The sequence below is a fragment of the Hylobates moloch genome, unplaced genomic scaffold (genome assembly GCF_009828535.3).
Source record: "Hylobates moloch isolate HMO894 unplaced genomic scaffold, HMol_V3 SCAFFOLD_8, whole genome shotgun sequence".
NCBI classification, from domain to species: domain Eukaryota; kingdom Metazoa; phylum Chordata; class Mammalia; order Primates; family Hylobatidae; genus Hylobates; species Hylobates moloch.
The window spans coordinates 79,188,733-79,216,337 of NW_026652283.1; the positions used below are offsets into that span (position 1 = coordinate 79,188,733).

The window sequence follows — 27,605 nt, forward strand, 5'->3', positions numbered from 1 at the left end:
TGAGACAGGAGAATTGCTTGAACCCGGGAGGCAGAGGTTGCAGAGCCGAGATTGTGCCACTGCACTCCAGCCTGGGCGACAGAGCGAGACCCCATCTCAAAAAAACAAAACCCAGAAAATAACAAGAGTTCATCAAAAGATGCAGAGGAAGGTGGACCACCTGTGCACTGTTGGTGGGAATGTAAAATGGTATAGCTGCTGTGGAAAACTGTTCTTCAAAATATTAAAAGTAGGCTGAGCGCAGTGGCTCACGCCTGTAATCCCAGCACTTTGGGAGGCCTAGGTGGGCGGATCTCCTGAGGTCAGGAGTCCAAGACCAGCCTGGCCAACACGGTGAAACCCCATCTCTACTAAAAATACAAAAATTAGCCAGGCATGGTGGTGGGTGCCTATACTCCCAGCTTCTTGGGAGACTGAGGCAGGAGAATCACTCAAACCCGGGAGGCAGAGATTGCCGTGAGCTGAGATCATGCCACTACACTCCAGCCTGGGCGACCGAGTGAGACTTCATTTTTAAAAAAAGGGGTCAGGTGCAGGGGCTCACGCCTGTAATCCCAGCACTTTGGGAGACCGAGGCGGGCAGATCACCTGAGGTCGGGAGTTCGAGACCAGCCTGACCAACATGGTGAAACCCCGTGTCTACTAAAAATACAAAATTAGCTGGGTGTGGTGGTGCATGCCTGTAATCCTAGCTACTTGGGAGGCTGAGGCAGAATCGCTTGAACCCGGGATGAGGAGGTTACAGTGAGCCGAGATCATGCCATTGCCACTCCAGCCTGGGCAACAAGAGCAAAACTCCGTTGCAAAAAAAAAAAAAAAATAGATTCACTATATGAGGCCGGTTGCAGTGGCTCACACCTGTAATCCCAGCACTCTGGGAGGCCGAGGCGGGCAGATCACCTGAGATCAAGAGATAGATCGAGACCATCCTGGCCAACACGGTGAAACCCCATCTCTACTAAAAACACAAAAATTAGTTGGGCGTGGTGGCATGTGCCTGTAGTCCCAGCTACTCAGGAGACTGAGGCAGGATAATTGCTTGAACCTGGGAGGCGGAGGTTGCAGGGAGCCGAGATCGTGCCGCTGCACTCCAGGCTGGCGACAGAGAGAGAGACTCTGTCTCAAAAAAAAAAAAAAAGATTCACCATATGATTTGCCAGTTCCATTTCTGGGTATACAACCAAAATAATAAAAAACAGAGGCTGGGAGAGAGATTTGTACACCCATGTTCATAGCAGCATTATTCACAATAGCCAAAAGGCAGATGTAACCATTCATCAATAGATGAATGAATAAACAAAGTGTGGAATATATACAATGGAATATTATTCAACCTTAAAAAGGAAGGAGATTCTGCCACATGCTACACATGGATAAACCTTGAAGACATGATGCTAAGTGAAATAAGCCAGTCGCAAAAAGACAAAGACTCCATGGACCCACACATCTGAGGCACTTAGAGCAGTCACATTCATAGAGACGGAAAGTAGAATGGTGGATGCCAGGAGCCAGGGGAAGGCAGGAATGGGGGGTTATTTTTTCATGGGTACAGAGTTTCAGTTTTAGAAGAGAAAAGGAGTTCTGGAGATGAACAGTTGTGGTGGTTGTACAACATTATGAATGTACTTAACACCACCAAACTATACACTGGCAAGTGGCTGAGATAGTAAACTTTATGGTGCATGTATTTTTAAAACTGGCAAAAAATCCCTACAAACGTATAGCAACAAATAGTTTTCCCTTTGCTTCAAGCCCCAATATATCTTAGCACGCATCTGTTGGATCCTCTGTTGGATTTTGATATTTCATTCATTGTGGGGTTTTGCATTCATTTGATTTTTTAAAATATTATACTAATATTATTTACCTTGGTTACTAAATTTTTTGGCATCGCCTTAAATTTTGCCCCCAAGGTGAGTATGTGTCACTTCCCTCACCCTAATCCCAGCCCTGCAATTATGTTCCTGCCTCAAGGGCTTCCAAGACTCTCCATCACCTTCTGAGAAAGCCCAGGCCCTCCGACTGGCTTTGGGCACCAGTCCACGTCTCTCCTCCCCTGCTCTTGCTCCACTGAACTCCTGTGGCCATGGGCCCATGTTTCTAGGGCTGGTACACACTACTGTCCTTGCCAGAATGAGCCTCCACCTCAAAACTCCCTCTTGATCCAAGACTGTCCCAGTGAATATTTTCCACAGCTCCTCTCTCCTCAACCCCCTTCAAAAGCCATGAGTTGGTCCCGTACCCCCAAGAGTGCCCCACCTTGTCAGGCCAGGTACTTCTTCCTGGGAGGGGCCATCTTCCCACTTCATGCCCAGCCCAGCACTGGGCACTTAATAAATGCCCATGACTTGTGATAATTAAGTCCTCCACCAAGAAAGGACAGCTGGGGCCTGATGCAAAGGTTTATTGCTGAGTCTGCGCGTCTAGCTGAGGGGAGTGCAAATTGTACCCCGGCCTTGCCAGACAGAAGCTCCTTGTCCCCGACTGCAGCACAGGCCCTGGCCTGTGGACATAAGCAAAGATTTGGTGCTGGATGAGGAAGGAAGGAGCAGGGATGTGGGGACATGGGCCTTTGTCCCTGATAGTTCAGGCATGGCTCTCAGCTTCCCCTGCCAGGGAGCACTGCATGGAAGGGGCAAGAGAAGCTGCTGGTAGGGACAAGAGGGTCACCCAGGTTTGCTTGTAACCCCACCTGAGGTAGAACCCTTTGGACACAGCCAGGGCCTTTGTCCTATCCTGAGTCCTCTAGGCTGATCGAAGGGAGCTGGACTCTGTCCCCAGCCACCCCTCAGGACAGCCTGGCTATTGGCCATAGCTGGTGTCAACAGTATCCTCCCTTAACACACCATCCTGTTGTCCAACCAGCCCAGGGTACTGTGTGTGGGTGGGGAAGTGGTCTGTGGATCTGCTGTCCAAGGACACGGGGAGCAGATCCTGCTGGAGAAGGCTGGAGGCTGCTCTGAGCCTACTATTTGGGGAAGGGTCCTGCTGTGTCTCACTCTGGCACCCAAGGGCCCCCAGGTCTGCCCCCTCCCCACTAATTTATTTATGTGGGGCCACAGAGGCCAGAGCTAGCTTGGACCCTTTGGAGGCTGCCGGGAGGGACAGTCACTGGCTCTGGGTAGACAGGTGTCAAACTTGTCACATGGAGGTGGCAGGGTGAGCAGCTGGCCTGTGTGTGTGGGAGGGATATTCCCTGTCCTTGACGAAACGCTGGGAGGGAGGGCTGTTTGCTGAGCCCAGGCCCACCAGGTGAGTCGTGGGCCCCCAGGGGCAGGAGAGCTGCGGGAGATTGGTCAGTTGGGCACTGCTGAGTCACGGTGAGCTTCAGCTGCCCCCAGTCCTGCCCGTTCCTAGCTGGGGCTGGCTGCTGTGAGTCCTAGAGGCCAGTGCAGCCAGGCAGTGAAGGGCAGGGCTTGGGGTTGGGGGCATGAGGCTCTGGGATACTGTGGGAGGTATGGGGGAGGATCCGCGCCTCAAGGCTAGCAGGGCTCAGAGCTTTGGTGAGGTGGCAGGTTGGGGCCCGGGAGTCCCAGGGGGCTGATAGGGTCCTGGGGGTTGGGGCTGCAAGGCAGCTAGGGCTACCAGGTCTCAGGGTGACTGACACGCATGAATTCAGGCACCTGTGAAAAGGAAACCCAGTCAGCATCCCTGAGACCCAAAATAAATGGGTTTAGGCATTGTGCGTGTGTGTGTGTGGTGGGGCGTGGGGGGCGGCCCTGGAAGCTGTGACACCTGAGGTCTTGGGGCAGGCCCAAAAGAAATTCAATGGGCGGGACTTGTGGGGTGGGGCGGGGCCTCTGTCGGTGGGGTGGGGCCTGAGGAGCTGGGGTGGGGCCTGGAGGCAGTGGGCTCCAGGATTTGGGGGTGAGGCTCCAGGGCCGTGGTGTGGGGTGGGGAGCTGGGCGGGGCTGGGGTATTGAGGCAAGGGGCTGGAGAGGGCAGCGACCTACCTCAGAAGAGGCCACAGTCTTTGAGGTTCTCCTTGATAATGATGTCGGTGACAGCGTCGAAGACAAATTTGACGTTCTGCGTGTCGGTGGCGCACGTCATGTGGGAATAGATCTCCTTCACGTCGCGCCGCATGTTGAGCTCGAGGAACTGCACCTTGATGTAGTTGCCGGCGTCCTCGTAGGTGTTGGGTCCTGCGGGGGCGGGGGCTCTCACTGGGCTCAGCCCTTCCTTCCCCGTGAGGGTGGTGCGCGCCGCGATCGTGGGGCGGGGGCGCCGCCTGGCGGCCATGCGGACTTCTCACCATCGTAGTCCGGGAAACAGATGCTGAGGTGCGCCTTCTTGATCTTCTCGAAGAAGACGTCCTTCTTGTTGAGGAAGAGCACGATGGACGTCGTGGCGAAGTAGCGGTGGTTGCAGATGCTGTTGAACAGGTGCAGGCTCTCGTGCATGCGGTTCTGAGGAGGGCAGCAGCTGTTGGGCACCGGGAGTCGCGTCCGACCCGCAGCACCTGCTCTCTGGGCTCCTGGGCACGCGGGGCTTCCCGCTCAGCTGGCTCCCAGAGGGCGCCCCGCACTGCCCCATGTGGGCCTACTGAACGCCTCCCGGCCTCCTCAGGCTGCCCGGGGCCGGCATCCCCTCCCGTGCCCTCCCCCAGCCCAGCGCGCGGTCTCCGCCTCCAGGGGCCAGCAGCTCCTCCTCGCCCCTGGAACACAGGCCCTGCCTGGCACGCACCACTTCGTCGTCCTCCACCAGCACCATGTCATAGGCGCTCAGCGCCGCGATGAAGATGATGCAGGTCACGCCCTCGAAGCAGTGGATCCACTTCTTGCGCTCCGAGCGCTGCCCGCCCACATCGAACATCCTGCGGGGCCGCGGGGGCCTGAACCCGCGCCCCGGGCCCCACAGGCAGCATCCCCTCGCCCTGTGCTGGTCGGGGAGCTCTCGGCTGGGACTACCACCCTTTCTGCTGGCGGGGTATCAGGGAAGGGGCAGGGTCTATAGCAGGGGGTCCCCGGAGCAGGACGGGGCCTGGGGCAGTGACCTCCTGGGCTAGCGTGTGGGTCGTACCGGAAGTTGAGGTCCTTGAAGGAAAACTGCGTCTCGATGATGCCAGTGGTCTTGACTCGCGAGCGCAGCACGTCCTGCTCGGTGGGCACGTAGCCCGGGGTTACCAGGCGCTCCAGGTCGGAGAGGTAGCTGCGCGAGACCCGGCCGTGGGTGGGTGGGGAGGCGTGGAGGGCTCCCTGCGCCCCGCGCCCCGCGCTGCCCGCGCACTCACTAGCCCGCTGAGTCGTTGAGCTGGTACTCCGAGGCGCGCTCAAAACAGGCCTGGATACCGGAGTCCTTCCACAGCCGCTGGATGATGTCCGACATCTCCTTGGGCATCGTGCCCTCCTCGATAGTGTCTGCCATGTGCATCAGCTTCCGGGCGTCGTCCTGGGGGCAGGGTGAGAGTGGCTGGTGGCGGCCAGGGACTCGGGCCCAGCCGCGAGCCTCGGGTCCCCCAGAGGCCCGCTCAGCCCGCCTCCTGGCACACCTGGCGTGCAGAGTCTCCGTACTGGATGTTGAGTGTGGTCATGGCGCGCACGATGGCCAGGATGGACTGCAAAGTGTTGCCGTAGATGATGGCGATGAACTCGAGGCACTCTTCCAGCGAGTACCCGTCCTGGTGGATAATCCTGAGGCCGAGGCGAGCAGAATCAGCGCCTCGTGGGGAAGTGGGGAAGGACCCAGACCCAGGGGCCTCGGGACAGGCAGGGGCACTCACTTCATCTGCTTGACGATGGTGCTCTTCCCGGACTCACCCGCACCTGAAAGGGACGCGGCGCCTCAGAGCTGCGCTGACCAGCCTGCCCCCTCCCGCAAGGAGGCTGGGAGGACAGGGCCCTCCAGAGTTGGCAGGGTGGACCCGCAGCGAAGAGGCCTGAGCGCCAGCCCCCACCCCGTAGCCACACCTACCCCCCCATCCAAATTATGTCCTGACATCCTGAAGTCACAAGGTTTGCAAATGCCAGGAAAGAGAAGAAAGGAAGCCAACGAGGGGAATCAACGACCTCAACTGTTCTGGGACAGGGGAGTCCCCAAGACCCCGGCACAGGCAGCCTTTATTATGCTGTGAGACTACAATGAAGAAATCCCGGAGCGTCATCGCCACCTCGTGGGAGCCTCTGGTACTGCATGCACTGGGTTATTTGAGGCGGATAAACCCTTTGCATTTCACCTGAAGGGGTGCGGATGTCTCCAAGAGGCTCAGAGGGAATTAGCTCCTTTGGGTAGGAGGGAGGGCAGAGTTGACATCCTTTCTGAGCTTGCCCCTGCGAGGGCGTTGAGCGCAGTTAATGAGATTTCCGGCTTAGCCTTTCTGCCTTGGGGGAAAGTGGGGCTGGCTTGGTCTCTCACCCACCCCCAGCTGGTTGACCAGACCCTGGGGAGCTTGGGTGGAGCCCCTCTTGAAGCCGCTTTTTCCCCTTGAGAGGTCAGGCAGTGACCTTGAGGCAGGCCTGGGTGAGCCCCATCTCTCCTCACTGCCCATGGTCCAGTGGACACGGCTTTATCTACTCCCACTGGGCCTCAGTACCCGCCAGCCCCTCTGGCTGCTTTGTAGGTCTACCAGCCACAGCCCTCTGGCACCTGAGGGCCATTCTTTGTGGATCTCGGTGGCCCTAGAGGCTCCCCACTCCCAGGAGGACTATGGCCATCCCCTTCCCAAAGTAGCAGCCCAATAACGGGCTCCCAGTGAGGGCCCTGGCTTCTGAGCACTGCCCAGCAGGCCTATCAAACCAAAGGCTGCATGAAGCTTGCGGGAGCCCAGCCATGGAAAAGTCGGCCTCACACACCCGTGCAAGAGTGTGGTTGGCACGCACTTCTGGGGAGGGTGGGTCACCTGAAGCAGAGCCGTCTGGAGAGGGGCTTCGTGGGATGTCCAGCCTTGGGCGACTAGGACACCACCTGTCAGGCCTGGCCTTGCTTGGCCAGGGCTCCCACCCTTGCCCTACCCTGTTGCAGGCTCATACTGCTTCCCAGGGAGCCCTTGCTTCACAGAAGGGCTGCCTGCCTGCCTCCAGACCAATGACCTGGTGGCAGTGGCCCCACCTGGGCCCACACCCCTACCCAGAAGCAGCAGCTTCACGGTTCGAGCATCCTTCTCAGCGTCCTCTTTCAGCTTCTTTTCCAGCTCCCTGGAGTGCTTCTCCTCAGCACTGGCCCCAGCCCCCATGGTCCCAGCAGCAGGCGAAGGGACAGAGTGAGCAGGTGGTTCTTCTGGATGGAGGGGATCCCCAGAACCTGGCCTCCCAGGCACCCTTCTGGCCCCAGGAGGACCTGCAATCAACTGGCTCTCTACGGACCTGGGCAGTCCCTGGTGGGGCTGCTTAGTGGGATTTGGGGGCCAGGGGTGTCCAAGAGCCAATCAGAGACAAGGACAGGTGAATCCAGCTCAGCACCCCCAACCCTTCTAATCAGGCTGGCATAGCCCCAATCCCTCAACCGCTGACTTTGCACTCCTGCTGTCCTTCTGCCCCCGCAACCCTGCAGGAGAGGCCCTGGCACTGCCTGGGAGTGGGGAGACATGTTCGGTAGGGTCAGGGCTGAGAAAGGGGAAGGCAGAACCTTGAGCCCTTGGGGTGAGGATAATGGAGGTGGGGCTGGCAGCGAGAGGGCATAATTGGGAGAAACATGCCTGCCACCTGCCCGGCACCGGGCTCAGCACCACTCCTTATCTTATAAGCTCACACTGGCCCTGGAGTATGGATGCATGCCCACGTCATCAGTCTCATTTTACTGATGAGGAAGTAGAGGCTCAAAGGGTCACACAGTAGGAAGTGGTTAAGAAGGGCTGGGTGACTCTGGACTGGGATTTTATGATCTGCAGGGAATCCAGAGAGAGGGAAACAGTGGGCATTGCATTCATCCCATATCACAGTCTGGAGCTGCCCCAAGGAGGTCCTCTGCTTCCAACGGACTGTGGTGGGCATGCATATCTGCTCTGTGTGCCTCGGTGTATGTGTCTTTTTTTTTTTTTTTTTTTTTTTTTTCCTGAGACGGGGTCTCGCTCTGTTGCTCAGGCTGGAGTGCAGTGGCGCAATCTCAGCTCACTGCAAGCTTCACCTCCTGGGTTCACGCCATTCTCCTGCCTTGGCCTCCTGAGTAGCTGGGACAACAGGTGCCCGCCACTACATCAGGTTAATTTTTTTGTATTTTTAGTAAAGACAGAGTTTCACCATGTTAGCCAGGATGGTCTTGAGCTCCTGACCTCGTGATCTGCCCGCCTTGGCTTCCCAAAGTGCTAGTATTACGGGGGGCCCCCGCCCCGGGCGGTCTTTTTTTTTTTTTTTTTTTTTTGAGACAGAGTTTCACTCTGTCGCCAGGCTTGAGTGCTATGACACGATCTTGGCTCACTACAACCTTCAACTCCCTGGTTCAAGCTTCTCCCTCCTCAGCCTCCCAAGTGGCTGGGATTACGGGCACATGCTACCATACCCAGCTAATTTTTTTTGTATTTTTAGTAGAGACGGGGTTTCACCGTGTTGGCCAGGATGGTCTCGATCTCCTGACCTTGTGATCCACCCACCTCAGCCTCCCAAAGTGCTGGGATTCAGGTGTGAGCCACCTTGCCCAGCCATGGGTGTGTCTTTTGCTGTTTGTGCATGAATACCTGTGTGTTCATGTGTGCCTGCGTTTATGCCTTTGCAAGTGCATGTGCTCTTATAGGAATCACGTGCCTGTGCGCATGCTTATGTATGTGTGCACATGTATATACATGTGTATGCATGTGTGAATATGCTTTGTGTATTCTCTTCATACATACATAGGCTCGTGTGTTTTGCAGTTTGTGTAGGTTCGCACGTGTGCACCTGCTTATATGCAGGGGTGTGAACATGCCTGTTTGTACCTGAGCATATGTGTGCCTGTGCATGTCCATCTCTGCCTGTGTATGACTGTGTGTGTGCACGCATGCTTGCAGGTGCCTGTGCCTATATGTTCACTTGAATTTGGGTGCAACACAGTCTCTAATCTGCAGAGGTGGCCAGGCTCTTCCAGAGAATGTTTTGCAGGCCTGTTGCCAGGTGGAGAAATTGCATCCCAGAGCAGGTGTAGTGCTCTCTGGGGTATAGAGGAATGGGGCTCACCTATCCTGCTCCTGCTCTGTCTGCTGTGGGTGCTCTGAGGCCTGCCTAAGGTTATCTCCAGGGCCTGCCTGCCTCAGCTTAGGGGGTCTGGTGCTCTGTTCAGGTGCAGGGCTCACTGCCAGGCAGAAATTGTTCAGGTTGAGCCCGAAGTGTTGAGCTCCCAGGTTCTAGAGATTTCCCACCCTCAACTTCCACAGGAAAACCCAAATCTTGGGCTCTCAAAGGCTCCTCCAGGCACCCTGAGCCTCCTGGCTGGACTCCTTCCCTGGAACCTGGCTGCCTTTCAGCACTCAACTCTGCCACAGACTCAAGAGACCACAAGGGGGTGCCGGGGCCCCAGACACTGAGCACTAACGGCTGTCTCTAAATAGTATGCGTGGGAAGTGAATGCTGGCTCCTACCACAGGCTGGCAGCTTCTACACCCACTCTGTTGGATGATGGGGATCTGTCCAGGAGTGAGGCCATTTCATTTGTGCCATTTCAGCCTTCAGGTTCCATCCACCCTCCCTGACCCTGAGGAGTGAGTGGGCCCTGGGGGTTCTCTGCAGCCCTTCGCACTACCCAAGTGTTTGGGGTGGTGCAGCAGCCCAGGTTTGTCAAACTAAATGTAGTTTCTACATGTTGGGTTTCTTTAAATGGAGCCAATCTACTCCCTTCCCAGCCCCCCACCTGGCTCCCCAGGCCCACCAAGTGTGGCTCTAAATCCCCTGACCAAGGAGAGAAGCCAAAGTCTAGTCCCAGAGCCAGTGTTTATTAGCAAGATGGAACCCAAAGGCGGCTGTGGCCTGGGCAGCAGAAGGCCACCAGGAGCCCCCACCCATCTATCCAACTGCCCCCCCAGAGCTAATTACATCCACACCCATCACTTGAAGTGGTGGACATAAGGGAGCCCTGGGGAGCCTCTACCGGCCCCAGGCCTCTACCATGGACCCCCTCCCCTCAGAGCTGGGGCCTCCCGTCAGCCCCGCCTGGGTCTGGCCCCTCTGCTATGCTCCCAGCCTCTGAATCAAAGTGGCACAGGGAAAGCTAAGGAGGTAGAGTGGGGTGGCCCTGCCCTGGCCAGGTGGGGAGGGGAGAAGGGGCTGAAGGGGCTGTCCCACCCAGGCAGGATGCCTCTTCTCCTATCCCCAATAAATAGAGAATAAATACCCAGGAAGGGGCTGGCCGTGGCTGAGTGCCCCCAACCCAGGCAGGGGCTGGCATCCTGTGATGGCCCCTTCTTCCCTTCTCTGAGTGCACTTGAGGCCACCCCAGTCTCCAAAGTGGTCCTCGCATCCATGTCTATGTCACAGCACAGGCTGATAACACACATCAGAAAAGGTGGACAGTCCGTGCCCCATCCGAGTAGGGCTTGCTCCCTCCCTTTGTCCTGTAGATCTTGGCGGAGGCTGTCGAGCAGGTAGACTTCCAGCTGAGTCTGGGGACTGTGTGGTCCTGGCCTGGCCCCACCAACTGGCTGGGCCTGGTTAGGCCGGCTCTGTTTTCTGCCATCTCTGACCAGCATGGGTCTAAGTTTTGGACGATGCTGCCACTGAGGCAGGCTATATTCAACCCACCAATAAATACTGTCTTTGCAGGGGCAGGGTGTGTATAGAATATAGATATTTTTTATATATATATATATATCTTTTATATTAAAAGAGACAAGGGCTAGGCTGGCCCATGGCAGGGCTCAGGCAGCTGGCCTCATGTGTCCGGAGGGTGGTGCCGGCGGTTCCGGGGCTTTTTCTGGTCCTGGGGCTCAGGAGACCGGGGTGCCCCTGGAGCCTCCCTGGGGCTGGGGGGCACATGGCGCCAGTAACCCTGGCAGTACTGGTGGATGAGGCCCACTTCTGGCTGGGCCAGCAGCTGGGCCAGCTCCTGGTAAGGAGGCGTTGGGGGGCCTGCACCTGGGGGTGGTGGGGCGCTCACGGACAGTGGTGGGAAGAGGGCAGCATGGACGGCGTCCCGGCCCAGTACATGCAGCTGCACTCGTGTGACGACGTGCTTAAAGTTGTTCTCAGTGGCTGTGCAGGAGTAGAGGCCACGATCGCTGAGCTGCAGGGCACGGAGCAACAAGCCCTGCTCTGTGCGCAGGAAGCGGTCCTCTGCACGAATCTGCAGGGGCAAGGAGAAGGGGTTCAGAGGCTCTGTGACCACCCTATGGCCCTAGCCAGCGACCAGATCAGACCACCTTTGTGGCCATTCCTTGTAGAGGCACCCATGTGGGATTTCCATATGCCAGAAAAACCACATGAAGTTTCCACATAATGAGAGATATTTGAATAAGGCATCTGTACAGATTTCCATTTCAGGAGGGATGACCATAAGGAGGTTCTGCACAATGAGGAAAATTTGAAGCGCACACAGAATTTCCTTTTTTTTTTTTTTGAGACAAGGTCTGGCTCTGTCGCCTAGGCTAGAGTGCAGTTGAATGATCTTGGTTTACTGCAACCTCTGCCTCCCAGGCTCAAGCCATCCTCCCACCTCAGCCTCCCAAGTAGCTGGGACCACATGCATGACTATGCCCAGCTAATTTTTGTATTTTTGGTAGAGAGAGGGTTTCACCATGTTGCCCAGGCTGGTCTCGAACCCCTGACCTCAAGCAGTTTGCCTGCCTTGGCTTCCCAAAGTGTTGGGGTTACAGGCGTGAGCTACCACGCCCAGCCAGAATTTCCATTTAATGAGAATATCCAACTGGGATAACCACATAGAATTTCCATGTAAACAGGGACACCTGTAGGGCATTTCCATAAAATGAGGGCCCCATAGAATTTCCACATACTGGAGCTCACTCACATGATGTTTTTGTAGAAGGTACACCCCCAATGTGGTATGCGTATGGAATTTTCATGTGAACAGGCATACCTAGAAACACTTTCCATAGAATGAGGCCAATCCCATGGAGTTTCCACGTAACTGTTTTCACTCAAAGGATTTGCATGTAGGGAAGGGAGCTTGGAAGGGGTTTCACAGCATGAGAGTTGCTCCAGATCACTCCTCTACTACATTTCACCACTGCACAAGGACTCTCGCGTCCACGGTGCAGCACTGGGCGCAGGAACTCACCTCTCGGCGCCGGTCACCAGGATCTCGCTGGAACAGCCACTTAACAGTGGCTTGGGGCGAGCGGGGCTGGCACTCAAGGAAGGCTGCGCTGCCGGCCACGCCATACTGCACAGACTCCACGGCATTCTTGTTGGCTTTAGAGTGAGAGGGATTTTGCAAATCAGCATCACCTCCGGGCAGCCTGCTGGCTGCTTTGGGGCAGGCACCGAAGGGCACCCACTCACCAATGTAGAGCTCTGTGTTGATGGGGCAACTAGGGATATCCCATCTCCATTAGCCCCCACCCTCCATTAGCCATCAGAGCACCCTTACAGTGGGGGCCCTGTGAGCAGCTTCGTGGGCTGCGTGGGGCTCTGCAGTGTGAGCAGCACCCCACGGTGAGGCCCAGCATACTCACCATTGGAGTTGAACCCACGGCACTGCCTGATGGGGTTTCCGTGCCGGACGTCCTGCCGGCGGCTCCGCCTGGATGAGGATAGCCCCTGAAGGAGTGCTCCCAGGAAGCTTGCCCCCCCAGTTCCCTGTATCTCCCTGACTCCAGGGCAGGGCCCTTTTTCCCCAGGGCAGTGATGTCTTACCCATAAGACCCCCCTAGGGTAATATCACATGCACCCCCAATCCCCTAGGATAGGGCCCTGGGACTGGTTGCTAAAATTCTAGGTGTCTAGGGGTCCACACCTCTTGGAGGATGCTGTATAGCGGGAGCAGGCCTGGCCATCCCAGGCGCAGTAAGGGTCCCGGGCAAGGCAGCAGTCAGCACAGGCAGCCCCATACGCCTGGCAGCGGTGCAGGCTCAGGTGTGTGACACCCACGGCTGACGCCACGTAGAGTTGTTGCTGGGGCAAAGGGTAGGGCCTTGTCAATTCCTGTCCCATAGCCAGCCCCACCAACAGCCAGCTAGGCTGGGCTCCTCATCCCTGTTCCATGCCTCAGTTTACCCATCCCTGTGCCAAGGGCATGACCCTGAGGGGATGCAGGCCCTGTCCCCATCCCTGGCCCACCTCGCCAAAGGCTTACCCTCTTAGAAGAGATGGTCATCGTCTTGACGGGTGCTGGATCCTAGAAAAAGATAAAGATCAGCTTGGGATGCCAGGGACCCCCTCCCTGCCCTGACCTAGAGGTCTCAGGTCAGAGGCTGGGACTGGGGGGAGGGTAAAGGTGGGGAGGTCAGGACTGGGTGGTGTCACACCCACCTTGAAGACCTCCACCTCCTCCAGCATGAGCTCTTCCATCTCCTGGTCATCCTTGGGCAGCACAATGACCTTCTGCACTGTCCCACGGTCTGGAACGGGCCGGGCAGGGCCTCAGTGGGGCTGGGGATGCTGGGGAAGGGGTACCAGCCTCAGCCCCTTCCCCCACCAGGGCCCAAACCCCCCTAGGGCATTGGAGCTGGAGCTTTGTGCCAAGGTGGAAGAGTTTCCCCAGGTCAAAGGGGACTGGCCCAGGACATAGGGGGTCATGGCCAGGGTCTGCCCCCACCAACCCAGACCCTGATTTTGGGCCCTGCTGAGAACAGGACACTGGGGCATGCATTCTCCTGTGTTTGGGCTGCTGGAACTGTAGGGGGTGCACTGTGGCATGTGTGTGCACACATGAGCATGTGTATGGCCTGTGTATCCTGGAGGTGTCTACCATCTGTCTCCACCCCTTTCCTGCCATACATAAGTTCCCAGATGCCCAGTGGCCCTGTTCTCCTGGGCCCCTGGGGATGGAGGTGGGAATGGGGTTTTCTCACCCCTAGCCTCTGTTATCCCAGCAATAGGGAGAAGGCACCAAAGGATGAGGATGAAGAGGTGACTCTGATGAGCTTGCAGCAAGCCCTAGCAGGGCAAGCCCCAGCCCCAAGGATCTATCTGCACCCCGCACCCGGTGGGCCCAGCGTGGGAGAGGCTGGGAGCAGCAGTGGGTACCTGTGCCCAGGAAAAGCACCTCATAGCGCCCGTCGGCTGCATCCACCTGGTCCACGGCAACAGTGGTGAGGCGGTAGGGAGCACCTGTGCGGACTACCAGGGGCCGCCGCTGCAGAGGGTACACGGCCTGGTACATGAGTGGGTGGCTGCGCATGAAGTTGATCACCTCATCAGGATAATCTTTGGTGGACTTCATAGATGGCGTGAAGGTTCCACCAGGGCACTGTGGACAGGTGGTGAGTGTCAGTCCCAGGCTGCCTGGGCAGGGCAGGCTGCAGCCATTAGCTTCAGAAGAGGCCACTGCAATGTCTGTCCCCACCACCTCAACCTGCTCCTCTCCCCAAACCTGCTCTCCAGGTTTCTGCCCTGCACCTGACCTCTACAGGTCCTGCTCCGGCCAAGGTCCCACGTGGCCAAATGCCACAGCCACCTCCCTGGGCTCATGTGCCATGACCTCGTGGCAGCATTTGGCCAAGTGGACCACTCCCTTCCATGTCTGCCTCCCCACCCTGTCATCTCCTTCCTCTCTGGCTGTTCCTAGGGTCTCACCCGTCTCCCTCCTGCACAGCTGGACTGCAGGCCCCGACGTCCTTGGCACACTCCAGGCTCACTCTCCTCCTTCCTGAAGCTATCCCCTGAGCCTGGGCTCAGCCTGCCCCCCATTATGGCCAGCTTACCTCTGGCCCATCCTTCTGACTCCAGGTTACCTCTGGAGGGAAGCCTCCCCTGTCCCCCACTGAGACCAGCTTCTCCATCCCAGTCCTGACCACATGGAGTCAGAACTGCATTGGGTCAGATCCGCTGCTCTCCTGCTTAGACTCCCGCATCAGCCGGTGTCACATCAAGATAAAGTGACACGCCTCTGTGACCTCTAAGACCCTGCCTGAGGCCTGGCCCTGCCCCTCCCCAGCTCTTTGCCTCCTGTTCCTCAGCCGAGCCAACCTCCAGCCTGCCTCCAGCGTCCACGGGGAAGACGTTTCCCTCCAACCTTCGGCTCCCAAACAGCCCTACAGAGGACCCTCTGAGGAGCAGCCGACCACGCCCAGCCCACCATCTTTGTCCCAGAATCCTGTCTGGGGTCCTCCACAGCTTGACACTGTGTGTGAAGGCCCATCTGTGTGTGCATTACGGCTCACCGCCTCCCCTGGCTGGGAGGGCCATGATGGTGGGGCCCATGTTGCAAAGGGCCTGACCCAGAGGCCTCTTAGAAGAAGAGGAAGGGGAGAGGCAGGATGAGTGGGGTCCTTACCGTGCCTGGCCGTGGGTAGGGCATCTTCCCTGAGAAGGGCATCCACTGGTAGTTGGGACCCTCTTTGTGGGCAAAGGGCCCGTTGAAGACCATGCGAATATCAGCCATGGAGTAGACACACACGGCAGAGCCTCGGAACACGGAGCTGTGGGCACGGCAGGTGCTGCTGAGCGGGACAGACCCTCCACCTAGGGCCCCTCCCCAAACCGCCCCCTCCCCACAGCTCGCCACTGGGCTGGGGTTCTCCACGAGTTATAATCCCCCAACAGGGCCACTCCCTGCCACTGCTGGCCCTGACCACAGCCTCACCCAGAGGAGGTAAAGACAGCGTAAATGACAGGGTTCCTCACGTCCTGGGTCTGCTGGACAAACACATCCTCTGGGGACAGAGGGAGAAGATATTGGAGGGTACCTTGGGTGGGAGCCCCTGTGCCCCACCCACTCTTGCACAGGGGAGGGGGCCCACCAAAGGCACCCTGACCACCCATCCAGCCTCTATCCTTCTTGCTGTTGCCAGAGCACCCTGCCTGCCTGCTGGGCACTCACGGAGCTCATCGAAGTGAGTCTCAATGCCATCCTCGCCCGGGACAGAGCAGACGAGCCGCGCCTTCAGGAATGTGCTCCACTTGTTGACCAGGCAACAGTGACCACCGTCATCATTCTGGGGAGTGGGGCAAGAGGCCAGGTCAGATCAGCTCTTGACCCCAAGCCCTGGCTGGAGCAGGGCTGATGAAGCCAGAACTGGTGGAAGAGGCAGCCTGGTGGCTCTGCCAATGCATACCAGGCAAATGCGCCCGATGCGGGCGTACACAGCGGGGCTCTGCGGCGCCTCTGCTGATCGCTCACGGAAGAAGAAGTAAAGCTTATCATCATTGCGCTCCGCGCTGTCAGGAATGAGCTCAGCATGGATGAACGACGGGTCTGCAGGTGGCAGGGGTCAGCTGGGTGAGCCCCTACTCTGATGGTGCCCCTGATGTTCTCCAACAGAATCCCCAGCCAGGTACAAGAACACCCCCAGCTCCTCTCCAGATAAGAAACTACCCCTGCCCCAGGCAGTCATAGGCTAAACATGTCCCCCACTTCCCCCACATGTGCTTCTTTACTACCTCCTTGCTGCATCCCAGACACACGGCCACGGAAGGGCTCCTGGGGCTGCGCTTACCGTTCAGCCACCGGGAGTTGTACTGATCCGTGCGCATGGCCGTCTGCTTTCCAAGTGTGCGGAAGATGGCTGCGTCAGTGCCCATAAAATCGATGTACACACCAGCATAGAGCTCCTCATCTGTGGGTGGGCCAGTGGGTCAGTCAGGGGGCTGCTGTTTGCTAGGGCCAGGGCACAGCTCAGATGACTTCCAGGGCAGGGCCTTATCTCCCTGCTCAGGCTCCCTGGGGCATGATCCTATCTCCAGTGGAGTGCTGGTCAGTGTTTCACCACTGGCTCTGGGAAGGTTGGGATTAGTAACGATCAGCTCTGATTAGTAGCAATAGCCCATTTCTGTGGTGTGAATACTCCTGCCATGACTAATTTCAAGCTACCAACCTGAGGTCACTGAAAGCAAAATCAGGAAGAGCTGCCAACACCACTGTACGGTATTTCTACCCCCACAGACACAACAAATGTAAATCACCTCAAGAGCATAGCTAATAGGCCGGGTGCAGTGGCTCATGCCTATAATCCCAGCACTTTGGGGGCCCAGGTGGGTGGATCATTTGAGGTCAGGAGTTGGAGACCAGCCTGGCCAAGCTGGTGAAACCCTACCTATACTAAAATACAAAAATTATCCGGGCATGGTGGCAGGCGCCTGTAATCCCAGCTACTCAGGAGGCTGAGGCAGGAGAATTGCTTGAACCAGGGAGGCGGAGGTTGCAGTGAGCAAGATCACGCCACTGCACTCCAGCCTGGGCAACAGAGCAAGGCTCCATCTTAAAAAAAAAAAAAAAAAAAGAGGCCGGGCATGGTGGCTTATGCCTCCTGTAATCCCAGCATTTTGGGAGGCTGAAGCAGGCAGATCATGAGGTCAAGAGATCGAGACCATCCTGGCCAATGTGGTGAAACCCTGTTTCTACTAAAAATACAAAAAAAATTAGCTGAGCGTGGTGGTGCACGCATGTAGTCCCAGCTACTCAGGAGACTGAGGCAGGAGAATCGCTTAAACCCGGGAGGTGGAAGTTGCAGTGAGCCGAGATCGCACCACTGCACTCCAGCCTGGTGACAGAGTGAGACAACCGTCTCAAAAAACAAAAACAAAAATGAAAAAAAAATACAAAAAAGAGCATAGCTAACAATAAAGTGTAGTGAAAGAATTAGGAAGCATATGCACACCTCAGTTTACTGGGCTTTGTGCACTGCAAATACTGCATTTTTTACAGAAGGAAGGTTTGTGGCAACCCTGTGTCAAGCAAGTCTGTTAGCATCATTTTTTCAACAGCATATGCTTACTTTGTGTCTCTGTGTCTGTGTCACAGTTTGGTAATTCTTCTTTTTTTTTTTTGAGACGGAGTCTTGTTCTGTCACCCAGGCTAGAGTGCAGTTGCACCATCTCAAGCAATTGCTCAAGCAATTCTCTTGCCTCAGCCTCCCAAGTAGCTGGGACTACCGGTGCCCACCACTACATCTGGCTAATTTTTGTATTTTTAGTAGAGACGGGGTTTCACCATGTTGGCCAGGCTGGTCTTGAACTCCTGACCTCAGGTGATCCACCTGCCTCGGCCTCCCAAAGGGCTGGGATTACAGGTATGAGCCACCGCGCCTGGCCTACATTTTGGTAATTCTCGCAATATTTCAAACTATCTGTTATGGTGATCTGTGATCAGTGATCTTTGATGTTACTATTGCAATTATTTTGGGGCACCGTGAACCTCACCCATATAAAACAGTGAACTTAATCGATAAATGTTGTGTGTGTCCTGACTGCTCCACTTACTGGCCATTCCCCCATCTCTCTCCCTCTTCTTGGGCCTCTCTATTCTCTGGGACACAGCAATATTAAAATTAGATCAATTAGGCCGGGCGCGGTGGCTCACGCTTGTAATCCCAGCACTTTGGGAGGCCGAGGCGGGCGGATCACGAGGTCAGGAGATCGAGACCACAGTGAAACCCCATCTCTACTAAAAAATACAAAAAAAAAATTAGCCGGGCGTGGTGGCGGGCGCCTGTAGTCCCAGCTACTCGGAGAGGCTAAGGCAGGAGAATGGCGTGAACCCGGGATGCGGAGCTTGCAGTGAGCCGAGATCGCGCCACTGCACTCCAGCCTGGGCGACAGAGCAAGACTCTGTCTCAAAAAAAAAAAAAAAAAAAAATTAGATCAATTAATAATCCCACAATGGCCTCAAAAGTATTCAAGTGAAAGGAAGAGTCATATTATCTCTCACTTTAAGTCAAAAGCTAGAAATGGGCAGGTGCAGTGGCTCATGCCTGTAATACTAGCACTTTGGGAGGCTGAGGCAGGGGATCACTTGAGGTCAGGAGACCAGCCTGGCCAACATGGCAAAACCCATTTCTACTAAAAATATAAAAATTAGCCAGAGGCGGTGGTGGGCGCCTATAATCCCAGCTACTTGGGAGGCTGCGGCAGGAAAATCACTTGAACCGGGGAGCAGGGAGTCGGGGGGTTGAGGTTGCAGTGAGCCGAGATCACGCCACTTCACTCCAGCCTGGGGGACAGAGTGTAACTCTGTCAAAAAAAAAAAAAAAAAAAAAAAGCTAGAAATGATTAAGCTTAGTATGGAAAGCATGTTGACAGCTGAGATAGGTCCAAAACTAGGCCGCTAGCACTAGTTAGCCAAGTTGTGAATGCAAAGGAAAAGTCCTTGAAAGAAATTAGAAGGGCTATTCCAGTAAACATACAAATGATAAGACAGTGAAACAGCCTTATCACTGATATGGTGAAAGTTTTACTGGTTTACATGGAAGATCAAACCAGCCACAACATTCCTTTAAGCCAAAGTCTAATCCAGAGCAAAGCCCTAACTCTCTTCAATTCTGTGAAGGCTGAGAGAAGAGAGGAAGCTGGAGAAGAAAGGTTTGAAACCAGCAGAGGCTGGTCCATGAGGTTTAAGGAAAGCAGCCATCTCCAAAACATAAACATGCAAGGTGAAGTAGCAAGTGCTGATGGAGAAGCTGCAGCAAGTTTTCCAGAAGATTTAGATAAGATCATGGAGGAAGGGGGCTACACTAAACACGATTTTCAATGTAGATAAAACAGCCTTCTGGCCAGGGCCAGTGGTTTACAACTCTAATCCCAGCATTTTGGGAGGCAGAGGTGGGAGGAACAGTTGAGGTCAGGAGTTCAAGACCAGCCTGGTCAACATGGCGAGATGCTGCCTCTACTAATAATACAAAAATTAGCCGGGCATGGTGGCATGTGCCTATAATCCCAGCTACTTGGGAGGCTGAGGCAGGAGAATCGCTTGAACCCAGGAGGCAGGGGTTGTGGTAGGCCGAGATGGTGCCACTGCACTCCAGCCTGGGCAATAGGGTGAGACTCCATCTCAAAAAAAAAAAAAAAAGAAAGAAACAGCCTTCTCGTGGAAGAAGATACCATCTAGGATTTTCATGGCTATCAAGGAGAAATCAATTCCTGGCTTCAAAGCTTCAAACGACAGTCAGACTCTCTTATTAGGGGCTAATGCAGCTGGTGACTTTAAGTTGAAGCCAGTGCTCATTTACCATTCCAAGAACCCTAGGGCCCTTAAGAATTATGTGAAATGGCCGGGCGCGGTGGCTCATGCCTGTAATCCCAGCACTTTGGGAGGCCGAGACAGGTGGATCACAAGGTCAGGAGATCGAGACCATCCTGGCTAACACGGTGAAACCCCGGTCTCTACTAAAAATTAGCTGGGTGTTGTGGTGGGTGCCTGTAGTCCCAGCTACTCAGGAGGATGAGGCAGGAGAATGGAGTGAACCCGGGAGGCGGAACTTGCAGTGAGCTGAAATCACACCACTGTACTCCAGCCTGGGCGACAGAGCGAGACTCCGTCTCAAAAAAAAAAAAAGAATTATGCAAAATCTACTCTGCCTGAGCTTTATAAATAACAACAAAGCCTCAATGACAGCACATCTGCTTACATCATGGTTTACCGATTTTTTTTTTTTTTTTTGAGCCAGAGTCTCCTCAGTTGCCCAGGCTAGAGTGCAGTGGCGCATCTCGGCTCACTGCAACTTCCATCTCCCAGGTTCAAGCTATTCTTCTGCCTTAGCCTCCCAAGTAGCTGGGATTACAGGTGCACACCACCACACCTGGCTAATTTTTGTATTTTTAGTAGAGACAGAGTTTCACCCAGGTTGGCCAGCCTGGTCTCGAACTCCTGACCTCAAGTGATCCACCCACCTCGGCTCCCAAAGTCCTAGGATTACAGGCGTGAGCCACTGTGCCTGGCCAGTTTTCTGAATATTTTAAACCCACTGCTCAGAAAAAAAGATTCCTTTCAAAATATTACTGCTCATTGGTCTTGGTCTCCATCAGAGCTCTGATGGAGGTGTGCAAGGAGACAAATGTCGTTTTCATGCCTGCTAACACAACATCCATTCTGCAGCCCATAGATCAATTTCAATTTTCAAGTTTTTTTTTTTTTTTTTGAAATGGGAGTCTCGCTCTGTTGCCCAGGCTGGAGTGCAGTGGCACGATCTCAGCTCACTGCAACCTCCACCTCCAAGTGATTCTCCTGCCTCAGCCTCCCTAGTAGCTGGGATTACAGGAACCCGCCACCATGCCTGGCTAATTTTTGTATTTTTAGTAGAGACAAGGTTTCACCATGTTGGCCAGGCTGGTCTCGAGCTCCTGATCGCAGGTGATCCGCTCGCCCCGTCTTCCAAAGTGCTGGAATTATAGGTGTGAGCCACCGCACCCGGCTAGTTTTGAGTGTTTGTTACTTTTTATTGTTGTTACCTTTGTTTTAATGTTTAATTGTAAACTTATATAATTAAAAAATGTTTTTTATTTTTTATTTTTTAGTAGAGACAGGGTTTCACCATGTTGTCCAGGCTGGTATCGAACTCCTGACCTCAAATGATACACTTGCCTCAGCCTCCCAAAGTGCTGGGATTACAGGTGTGAGCCACTGAGCCTGGCCTTAACTTTTAATAATAGTTGTCTTTAACAACTGGCTCAAAAAATTCCTGAAAAATTTAATAATGTACTTGCCTCTAACATATCACATCTGAGGCTCCCCCCAGGGCAGGCCCTGTCTTTCCTCATCAGACTGATTTGGGCTCTGCCATCAGGCTGGGACCTTCTCACTTGTCAAGAGGGGAGAATAATGTCTGCCCCTTGACCCCAGGGCCTTTCCCAGGCTTGGAGGTGGCACAGTGCCCAACAGCTGCTCTGAGAGGCAGACTGTGTTGAACAATCAGAAAACAGGCAGCGTGCATGAGCCAGGGTCAGTGGTGGGTTCACCCAACCTGCAGTTAGGGGCAGCAGCTGCTCCTGAGACCCCGGCAGGACCCCTACTCAGAGAACAGCCCCCAACTCTCCCAGACACCTACCCAGACCAGAAACATGCTCTCCCCGTCTGGTCACAGGGCCAGAACTCTCCATTGGTGCTTCCCTACAGGGCTCTCCCAGCCTCTCAGACACACCAAGAACAGGCTATGGGACTGCCCCTCAGACCAGCCCCGATACGCACTCGGCTTATCTTCTCTTCTAGGAAACCTGTGGTCAGGAGGGTTCTGGACTTTGCATAGGCCACACTGTGTGTTTCAGAGTAGGACCTGGCTTCCTTGGTCCCCCATCCAAAGGGGCCAGGCAGAGGCTTCTACCACCCAGTCTCTGCCCTCGGCTCACAGTGGGGTCTGGCCTGCACCCTCTCCCCCTTGCCAGGTGGGGCTTTTTGGGGAGTTCAGGGACAGCCTAGTCACGGTCTCTGCCCTTGGGTAAGTGTTGGTGCCATGCCGCATCTCCAGGGGCAGAGGCCACACATTGACACTGTAGAGCGGGGTTGGGGGGCACTCACTGATGAGGGCCGATGCTGTGTCCAGCTTGGGATCGTATGGACACTTGCCCTTCCCTGACTCGAGTCGCTCAGGCTCCAGGTAGAAGATGTAATCCTGCAAGGCAGAGCAGGGCTCAGCATCGTCCAGGCCAGTCCCTCAGCCAGGAAGGGTAAGGGTCACCAGGCTCCCAGGGTGAGAATGAGCCCCCAGGCATACCCCAAGCCCACCCCCTACACTCCCCAGAGCTCCTTGGCCTTAAACTCCATCCAGCCAGGTCTCCCAGGGCAGGGCCATGCTGTGGGCTCCAAGGAAGGTGCTTCCTAGTCCCAGGTCTTAAGGAAGACCTGGGGACCAAGTCTCAAGGGGCCCTGCCTTGGGGGCTATGAGATGGACATGGAGTGGGTTTGTAGGGGCTGAAGCCCCTCCATGCCAGCTGGCTCATAAAGACACTGACCAAGGCCCCCTGGGCTACAGAGGCACAGCTCTTTGCTGTGGCTGCCTGTCTTGGGTCAAGAAGGAGTTGCAGACCTGGCCAGGGCAGGAGTGACTGGTTAAGGGCCCGGGGTCCTGTCCTTTTGCCATCAGGTCTAGCCAGGCCAGAGAGCTCTAAGGTTACTGTATCCTTAGGCTTCGTGTCCTACCTGTGGTCCTCAGGATGGACCAATGGGCCATGACCTTTCTCCTGCCCCTCAGCAGAGCCCCCAGGCTCCACATCTCCCCAGGGAGCCAGGAGTCAAGGAGTCCAGCCCAGACCACATGGAATTCACAAAGCCCCCTGTGCCTCCCAGCCCAGCCTGCAAGATGCTAGGAGGAAGGTTGGAAAAGGCACTGGGACAGGGGTGAACACAGAGGCCACAAGAGAAAGCCAGGCAGAGGGAGGGAAAGGGGCAAGGAGAGAGGAACAGAGGCAGGAGGAGGTGGCAGCAGGTGGCAGGATGGTGATGGGAAGGTGCACACAGACCTACTTCCAGTTACACACTGCACACGTGACTTCCTACACACACAGGGGTGCACACACAGCTCTGAACATATCATTGCCAGCACACAGAACCCCCTGCTCACACCATGGACACACACACACAGAATCCACACGATCCTGCATTTCTGCACTCCCCACCACAAACATGCTCTGTCATTCACCGGCAGCCCCTGCCCCCCTGCCCGCCCCTGCCCAGCCCCAGCTCTCCCAGCCCAGACCAGACCCAGGTCATGACTAGTGGACAGATACCACCCGGGAGAAGAGCGCCCCAAGCACATGAGTGTGCAGGACACCTGTGTCCACAGATGACCCATGGGAGGCATAGGGCACGGACACCTGGGGGTAAGGTGTCAGACTGCATTCATGTGCCACTTTCCACTCTGGGTGCTGAGTGAGGAGTGCCCACATCCACACTGGTGTGTGCTCTTGTGTGTCTACACACATGCTTTCTGAGGGCTAAGGCATGGCTGTCCCCAGGGCTCCTGTCTTCCCCACCTGGCGGCTTCATTATTTCTTGCCTGCAGGGGTCATACTGAGGCTGACATGAGTCCAGCTGGGCATGCCTTCTGAGCCTGAGGGTACTTCAGGGGAAGGGGTGGGGACAGGGTGTGGGCACAGAGGTAGAGGGGAGGCCCTGGGGAGGCTGGCCTCAGATGCAGGCCCAGGGTGAGTTCCGCTCAGAGGCAGTGCTGCCTGGCAAAGGCCTGGAGGGATGAGGCCCACCTGGCGTGGGGCTGTGGGCGTCGGGCGGAGGGCACCATCTGTGGCTCTGCTGCCGCGGCCTCTAACTGCCTGCGTCTGGGTCCATGGTGTGGCCTGAGAAGACGAGGAACAGGGGTTAGAGCTGGGGGTGGCAGGGGCTGGGGGAGCGGGCTCGGGCTGCCAGCCTCTAACACCACACAGGCCAGGAACATACGTGAACACGTGGGTCCCCCAGAGCATGTCTATGCGTGTGCACATACATACACACAGGCTTGGCACACGCCTGCACACACAGGTGCCCCTCAGATCCAGTCACTCTCACACATGCCCTACAAGTTCACACCAGCTCACACACATGCCCACATGGAAATGGAAAAGGGTAGAAGCAGGCAGGAAGGGGCAGAGCTGGGGAAGGGGCAGCTCCTCACAACCCCGGCCCTGGGGGAGGAAGGCAGCTCTCCCCCAGGCCACATGGTAGAAGCTGACCCAGGTGTCCAGCCTCCTATTGCAAGGCTGGCCCCCACCAGGTCCTCTGGCTTGGCCATGGGGGCACGGTCCACAGGCATAGCCAAGAGAGCTGTTGCCACATATGGAGCAAGTGCTTACTATGTGCCAGGCACAGTGCTAGGAGCTTTGGGAGCTTTAGCTCACTGCCTCCTCCTCACACTGACCTGTGAGAAAGGCAGCAGTTAGCCTCATTTTCAGGTGAAGAAACTGAGGCTCAGCGAGGTGAAAGAAGTCACTCACCCAAGGTCACAAGGCTCGGAAGCGGCAGGGCTGGGGCTGAAGCCCCTCCTCCCATCAGGACCCTGGGATGCAGCCACCAGCGGGGGCAGCACAGGGCCAGGGTGGCTGGGGCTTACCTGGGCGCGGCGTCCGCGGTTCACATAGGTGCACATGGGGTTGTAGGCACCTGTCCCGCACACATACAGGTGTGTTCGGTTCCAGGGCTGGATGAGCCTGACGAAGTTCCCACACTCGCCCTGGGGCCAGAGGGAAGGCTGCATAGGTGCCCTGGCCAGGCCTGCCCCCACACTGGGGGCAGTGCCTTCCCACCTGTGGATCCCCCTTCCCACCTGTGGATCCCACCAAACTCACGTTGCCATCCTTGCCTGAGAGCACGCATTCCTCGATGCGCTGTGGGGAGGCTGCCCAGTGTATCTGCAGAGAGTGGGGTCAGAGGGTGCAGCCTTCTGGACGTGCCCTGAGCCCTAGGGCTCCGTGCCCACCCCACATCCCACATCAGGGCCAGCCCTTACAATGAGGGGCTCGCGGTTGATGTCGTGCAGGTCCAGGGACAGCACATAGTCCTTGCTGCCCACATACATGCGGTCGTGGTCCTCGTCCTTGAGCAAGATTCGGTAGTCGGTTGTGTTGAGCAGGAAGTTGAAGAAGTGGGCGGTGCCTGTGGCCTTCAACTCTGCGGGTGGAGGGCAGGGCACCAATTAGGACCTTCAGGAAACCATCCAGCCATACCCCCTCTGACAAGGGGGAGACTGAGGCCCTGAGGTTCCCCTCAGGACCCCCACTGCACAGTGGTCTTTTTTTTTTTCCTTCTTTTTTTCTTTTTACAAGATCGAGTCTCACTCTGTTGCCCAGGCTGCAGTACAGTACTGCAACCTTCATCTGCTGGGTTCAAGCGATTCTCCTGTCTCAGCCTCCTGACTAGCTGGGATTACAGGTGTCAGCCACCACACCCAGCTTATTTTTTGTTTGTTTGTTTGTTTGTTTGTTTTTTTGAGACGGAGTCTTGCTCTGTCACCCAGGCTGGAGTGCGGTGGCGCAATCTCGGCTCACTGCAAGCTCCGCCTCCCGGGTTCACGCCATTCTCCTGCCTCAGCCTCTCCGAGTAGCTGGGACTACAGGCGCCCGCCACCACGCCCGGCTAATTTTTTGTATTTTTAGTAGAGACGGGGTTTCACCGTGGTCTCGATCTCCTGACCTCGTGATCCGCCCGCCTCGGCCTCCCAAAGTGCTGGGATTACAAGCGTGAGCCACCGCGCCCGGCCTGTTTGTTTGTTTTTTGAGATGGAGTCTCACTCTGTCACCCAGGCTGGAGTGCAACAGTGCGATCTCGGCTCACTGCAACCTTCGCCTCCCAGGTTCAAGCAATTCTGCTGCCCCAGCCTCCTGAGTAGTTGGGATCACAGGCGCCCGCCACCACGCCCGGCTAATTTTTGTATTTTTAGTAGAGATGGGGTTTCACCACGTTGGTCAGGCTGGTCTCGAACTCCTGACCTCGTGATCCACCTGCCTCAGCCTCCCAAAGTGCTGGGATTACAGGCATGAGCCACTGTGCTCAGCCCATACAGTGGTCTTAAACCTCCAGCTTCCCTTCCTGGATCCTTCTCAACTCCCTCTCCAGTCCCTGACAGACTGGGAGGACAAAGTGGCACAGGTAGGCAGGCCAGGGAAGGCTCCACACCCAAAGCTAAACCCCTGATTCATAGACAGCCCTAGCTAGTCTCTGGGTCCCAGTGAAAGGGCGGTGGGTGCGGGCCAGGGTACGCAACAGCATCAAAGAGTTTTTGCTCAGGTGGGGGTTAATGCTCCCACGCTCAGGGTGGGGCCAGCCTTCACACAGGGGTTTAAAAGGGTTAATGAGCAGATAGGGGTGTGGCCGGGTATATCTGGGACAGCCTGCAGACCCTGGCATGGAGCCTGGATGCCCTGTTCTTACCCTGGCTGCCCACCAGGCAGAGGGCACAGCTGGTGCACAGAAAGGTCCTCACTTGGTCTGAAGCAGGTTAGCCAGGAGACCAGAAAGCCCTGCTGGACACACTGCCCTACAGACCCCAGCTTCCCCCAGACCCTATAAGGCTGCTAATGGTGGAACTCTCAGGCCACCTTGAATGAGCCAGGACAGTCATTTCTGGGAAAGAGGCTCTCTCCCTGGTGCTACAACCCCGGGGCTAAAGGCAGGGTTCAATTGGGTCCTCTAGTTTCCCTTTTGCATGAGTCCAGCAGCCTTCGCCCTCCAACTCCAGGATGCTGGGGAAAAGTCCTTCCTAAGGATGAAGGACAGGACGGGGCTCAGACAATGACAGACAAAGGACTCATAGAAGCTTGAGAACCTGCCTCCAAGGGGAGGGAGAGCCGAGGGGTCCCCTCAGCAAGCCCCTTCTCCACCCACCCCCAGCTATCTTTAGCTCAGCAGAAGAGGGAACACTGTAATGAGGATGATGAATATTCACACACACAGGGGGCTTAAGATAGCAGCACACAGAAGAGCGCATGCATGTATACACGTGGCACAGGCATGCAAACGGCGCACACATGTCCTGCCACACATGAGGCACTCACCAAGGGGGTCACACATGTCTCATCTCCCCTCCCCAGCTGGTAACCCATTTCACAGGTGGGGCAGTCAAGGGAGAGGCCTGGGCCAGGCCCCAAGGCACCTGGAGGGGGAGAACAGCTGGGATCCGAGGCCCTAGACACAGCCTGAAGGTGGGGCAGAGGGGGGCCGGGGTCAGGGGGTTCCACCAGCTGACCCAGAGCCCATGTCTGGTCCCAGGGCCTCACTCTGAGAAACTAGTGGGTAAGGAAAGGTCTTGCCCTGCCTGGCCCTGACTATGCGGTGACAAGGGAATGCAGGTGATGACCTTGGCCAACCGCTGGGACGCAGGGACGCCGAGGGATCAAAGGGCCGATCCTGCCTGGCGATGGCCTCACCCGCCTGTCCGGCGGCGCCTCTGAAGT

The 27,605-nt window shown here is 56.1% G+C and overlaps 2 protein-coding genes across 5 annotated transcripts in view; both read right to left on the bottom strand.

The window, feature by feature from the left end:
• Positions 1–1,208: 1,208 nt before the first annotated feature.
• Positions 1,209–7,287, bottom strand: GNAT1 (G protein subunit alpha transducin 1). Of its 3 annotated transcripts, none has more exons than XM_032161555.2 (9): positions 7,066–7,287; positions 5,723–5,765; positions 5,492–5,633; positions 5,234–5,391; positions 5,023–5,151; positions 4,687–4,816; positions 4,256–4,409; positions 3,954–4,145; positions 1,209–2,503 (listed from the first exon to the last, which is right to left on the bottom strand). In XM_032161555.2, exons 1-8 carry the CDS (start codon positions 7,169–7,171, stop codon positions 3,955–3,957), a joined length of 1,053 nt encoding a protein of 350 aa, XP_032017446.1. In that variant the 5' UTR covers positions 7,172–7,287; the 3' UTR covers positions 1,209–2,503; position 3,954. The 3 variants fall into 3 exon arrangements, with proteins under 3 accessions (XP_032017446.1, XP_032017445.1, XP_058298248.1); XM_032161554.2 differs by having other exon boundaries at positions 1,209–3,623; XM_058442265.1 differs by lacking the exons at positions 1,209–2,503; positions 7,066–7,287 and adding exons at positions 2,532–3,623; positions 5,914–6,007.
• Positions 7,288–9,814: 2,527 nt separating this feature from the next.
• SEMA3F (semaphorin 3F) overlaps positions 9,815–27,605 on the bottom strand; it is a 34,223-nt gene continuing 16,432 nt past the window's right edge. Inside the window, exons 3-19 of one of the 2 annotated variants that reach the window (XM_032161525.2) lie at positions 25,163–25,323; positions 25,002–25,064; positions 24,767–24,886; positions 23,925–24,017; positions 22,243–22,336; positions 16,454–16,573; positions 16,073–16,212; positions 15,838–15,952; positions 15,601–15,670; positions 15,292–15,436; positions 14,043–14,265; positions 13,326–13,414; positions 13,150–13,191; positions 12,811–12,968; positions 12,530–12,597; positions 12,133–12,266; positions 9,815–11,181 (exon numbers count right to left, since the gene is read on the bottom strand). In XM_032161525.2, the coding sequence (XP_032017416.1) occupies positions 10,771–11,181; positions 12,133–12,266; positions 12,530–12,597; positions 12,811–12,968; positions 13,150–13,191; positions 13,326–13,414; positions 14,043–14,265; positions 15,292–15,436; positions 15,601–15,670; positions 15,838–15,952; positions 16,073–16,212; positions 16,454–16,573; positions 22,243–22,336; positions 23,925–24,017; positions 24,767–24,886; positions 25,002–25,064; positions 25,163–25,323 (2,246 nt within the window). In that variant the 3' untranslated portion in view covers positions 9,815–10,770. The remainder of the gene's footprint in view (positions 11,182–12,132; positions 12,267–12,529; positions 12,598–12,810; positions 12,969–13,149; positions 13,192–13,325; positions 13,415–14,042; positions 14,266–15,291; positions 15,437–15,600; positions 15,671–15,837; positions 15,953–16,072; positions 16,213–16,453; positions 16,574–22,242; positions 22,337–23,924; positions 24,018–24,766; positions 24,887–25,001; positions 25,065–25,162; positions 25,324–27,605) is intronic. The other variant, XM_032161526.2, reaches the window with a different exon arrangement.